A 3,748-nucleotide genomic window follows, 5' to 3' on the forward strand; every position below is an offset into this window, starting at 1 on the left:
AAAAGATCCTAAGGAAAGTTAACAACTTCGTGGTATGGTGGTAAAGTACTCCTACAGTAATCTTGCCCTTCATTTTTATTAAACAGATGTTTGGAGCTCCTATCAAAAGGCCATGAGGTTCATAACATTATGGTGCTTCTCATAACTGGTACATGGTTACTCTTAGAACTTTTTATTTAATCTCCTATCTTCATACTTGTACATGTATATGTATTTCTTTAAATTTAGTGATAATTAAAGTTATTGTTGACTGGTCAATGCTCAAATGACCTCGACTCACATTGAATTTTCTACTTTTTTACAGAGATTGCTGATGTGACATTGATTTTGCAAGGGTAGTCTTTACAATAAACATTCCCAAAACCTTGTGAACCTAAAATATTCCCTCTTAAAATGATATGCAACAAGGAGTTATTTGAATCCAAATTTCATCAAATGTCACAAGTGAACCTCCTATCATGGTGATATGCAAGTTTGCATCTAATCCCAATGTTAAACCCCTTAGGTGTTTAAATATAATAAGTTGAGTAATTAATACAAGAAATTACCAATATAATAAATTATAAAGTTGTTGCTATAAAAGACCGAAGATATGCTATTGACATTAAAGAAACATTGTTGGTAGTCTCTTTATCTCCAACAAAAGTAAAACCTAATTATAAAACTTATTAAACATAAGAAGTCCAAATTTATCAACATTCCTGACAAAATTTTGACCATTGTCACACTTCCCTACCTGCAAGGAGCTATGTTGTACTACAAATGTTGTTCTAAAAGTTTAATAATAAACATATATTTCCTCTTTTAAAATTTTGCGTTTGCTGCTACTTGAAGATGATCACTATAATTAATTTATACATATCCACTCAAAATTATATACATAGTTTCTAACCCAAACCTTGCATATACTACTCATAAACTCTCTAAAAACTCAATTTAAAACGACGAGAAATACAAGCAGGGCCATCACATTTAATTATTATGTAGGGATAGTGCGGTTTGATTTTGTCAACGTCTTTTGTGTTAGACTTCATTATCTTAGCGATTAGTGATAATTTGACACAGTTCAGTCAACGCCCATTTCATTATGTAATCTCCATAGTCAACAAACACGCCAAACCAGTTTGAGAAATGAGGTTTCGCGCGATCGAATACAATAAAAGTGGAGCCCGCCACTGCGAAAAGGCTGAGATCAGTGGGGCCCCCGCCCTGACAAAATCAGGCGTTAATTGCGAAAACACACAAAGGCAAAGATTCGTAGACAAAATGAAGGCGTCGGTGCAAATCCAAGGCATTAGCGACCCGCAAACCTCGGGCAAAAATAGTGGGCTTGTATGTTGACTGTGACTCCACACGGACGATTATTCCCCCGTTTAAGGCCCTGTGGAGCACTCTCTGCTACACACATGAAAATGAGTGAATTTATTCAGCGCCATCATAAGCTGTTGCTCTTTCTTTTGCTCATACAGTCGACTTGGCCTTCTCTGGAACCAGCATTTGTGAACGGGCACTACGTCAACAGCAGATATGGACGGAGAGGTCCCTTTGGAAGCCGTTACATTGTTGTCGATGGCATGGGACGAGGCCATTTTCGGAGCGTCCAGGCAGCTGTTGATTCCGTTCGACATGGCAACAGAGAACGGATTACTATAGAAATCAGACCCGGTTCTTACATGTACGTATGTTTTTCCTCAATGCTTCATTTCTCTAAGATCAACTATGATTGAAAAATGCTTTCTAAGTTTTAGATCTGTTCGTTTTTACGGATTACTTAAATATCACACACTAAACTTCATTCTAACACTAAAAATGTTAGAATATCAATATCACAACTAAAAGTGTTTTTAATGCAGAGAGAAGGTTGTTGTGCCTCAAACAAAGCCATATATTACTTTACAAGGATGGGGAAAGGAACGCACGGTTATTGAGTGGCATAACAAAGCCAGCGATGTTGGTCCAGACGGGCAGGAGCTTCGCACTTACAATACAGCGTCCGTCACTGTTCTCGCTAACCATTTTTCTGCAAGGAACATTACTTTCAAGGTATTCACAAAAACGACTCTATTGTAATGATATGTGTCATTTCTCAGATGTGGCTAGAAACATCCTACAGTAAAGGAATCAATTTTGACTATTTAGCATTTTTGATACGAGAATCAAGTTTTAGTGTATGATGTTTAAATCGTCTGCTACTTAATTAAGTATGGTTTACAAATCTTTCTTTTAGAATTCTGCTCCGGCGCCATTACCAGGAATGGAAGGATGGCAGGCGGCATCTTTCCGCATTTCAGGAGACAAAGCTTACTTCCTTGGCTGTGCATTCTATGGCGCTCAAGACACCCTCTGTGACGACGCAGGCCGCCATTTCTTCAGAGAATGTTATATCGAAGGCTCCATCGACTTCATCTTTGGCAATGGCCAATCTCTGTATTATGTACATTATCAATACTCTATAAACTAGACAAATCAAAACTTAAAATTTGTTCTAATGTAAAAGTTTCTGGATTCCATATTCAGAAACTCTTGCATATGACTATCATGAATTGGAGAAATCTCTTCTCTTTAATAAAATCTGCTGTTTAAGGTACAATGTAACTGACCTTGTTTTCTAGTGCATATCCTAACAGCAATGAGTTTGTGACAGAAAAGTGAGCTGCATTCAGTGGCCCAAGTGTTCGGATCAGTGGCGGCACAGGACAGGCAGAGGCCATATGAAAAAACAGGGTTCTCATTCGTGCACTGCAGAGTGACCGGGAGAGGGCCCCTCTATTTGGGGCGCGCAATGGGTGAATACTCACGTATTGTTTACGCTTACACCTATTTCGACAACATCATTGCCGGGTGGGACGACTGGGACCATCAAACCAGTAAAGACGGGTAGCAATCTCTATTTTTCCCATTTACCTTTTTCTACAATTGGGTGTGATTTTAATTGATTGAGTATTTTGGGCAGGGTGTTCTTCGGGCTGTATAGATGCTATGGCCCAGGCGCTCGAGTTGCGCGTCGTACTTCGTGGGCTCATGAATTGACACCGTCGCAGGCCAAGCCATTCCTCTTTAAAAGCTTTGTAAATGGGTGGCATTGGATACCTGAGAATTTTGATTAGTGTCTGTCTCCCAGTCCCACTATTGATATAGAATAAAGTAAACCGCCGATTCAACAGCTGATTGTGGAATTTTTCTGAATGACTTTTTGTTGGAGATTGGTGCTCCTGATTTGACGGAATGAAGAGCGTTAATTTTCCCTTTGATGTTTGAACGGCCCGTAAGGGTCCTTCTTTAGCGAGTCTCTTTGGCGGGATTAGAATCCCAAGCAGAAATCACGAGTGTTAATTTGTCTAATTGGATTGAAGAAAATATATATGGTTGCCTATAGCTTTAGGCTTTGTTTTGAACGAGTCAAAATCTATAATCAATCATTTCCTCCAGTAGTGAGTTAAGTGGGTTTGCTTTTTTTTAATTATATAAGATGGTTTATAAGAAATAAGATTTGTTGTATTATTTTTTAATTCAATAATAAGTTCATTGATTTGATGTATATGTGGCAAATAATAATAATTTGTTTATAAAGTTCAAATTTTTTGAATGCTTAAGTTAAGATGAATTGATTTTTAGAGAAATATTATTATTAAGCGCATTAATTTAAAATTGGTAGTATAATAAATGACCTTTAAAGAAGTCTTTATGTTTCATCTTATAAGAGGATCAACAAAATATATTATGTTTTTTTGGACCTTTCTTGGTCAAA

The 3,748-nt window shown here is 37.4% G+C and overlaps 1 protein-coding gene across 1 annotated transcript; it reads left to right on the plus strand.

The window, feature by feature from the left end:
• The first annotated feature begins 1,258 nt into the window (after nucleotides 1-1,258).
• On the plus strand, nucleotides 1,259-3,395 carry LOC149553367 (putative pectinesterase 68). Its single transcript, XM_089788829.1, has 5 exons — nucleotides 1,259-1,675; nucleotides 1,854-2,043; nucleotides 2,228-2,434; nucleotides 2,645-2,877; nucleotides 2,954-3,395. The coding sequence occupies exons 1-5, from the start codon at nucleotides 1,335-1,337 to the stop codon at nucleotides 3,105-3,107; spliced, it is 1,125 nt and encodes a 374-aa protein (XP_089644955.1). The 5' UTR covers nucleotides 1,259-1,334; the 3' UTR covers nucleotides 3,108-3,395.
• Nucleotides 3,396-3,748: the final 353 nt, after the last annotated feature.

This window comes from Cupressus sempervirens, chromosome 6, assembly GCF_028749045.1.
Source record: "Cupressus sempervirens isolate cs-2001-9-10 chromosome 6, ASM2874904v1, whole genome shotgun sequence".
Lineage (NCBI taxonomy): Eukaryota > Viridiplantae > Streptophyta > Pinopsida > Cupressales > Cupressaceae > Cupressus > Cupressus sempervirens.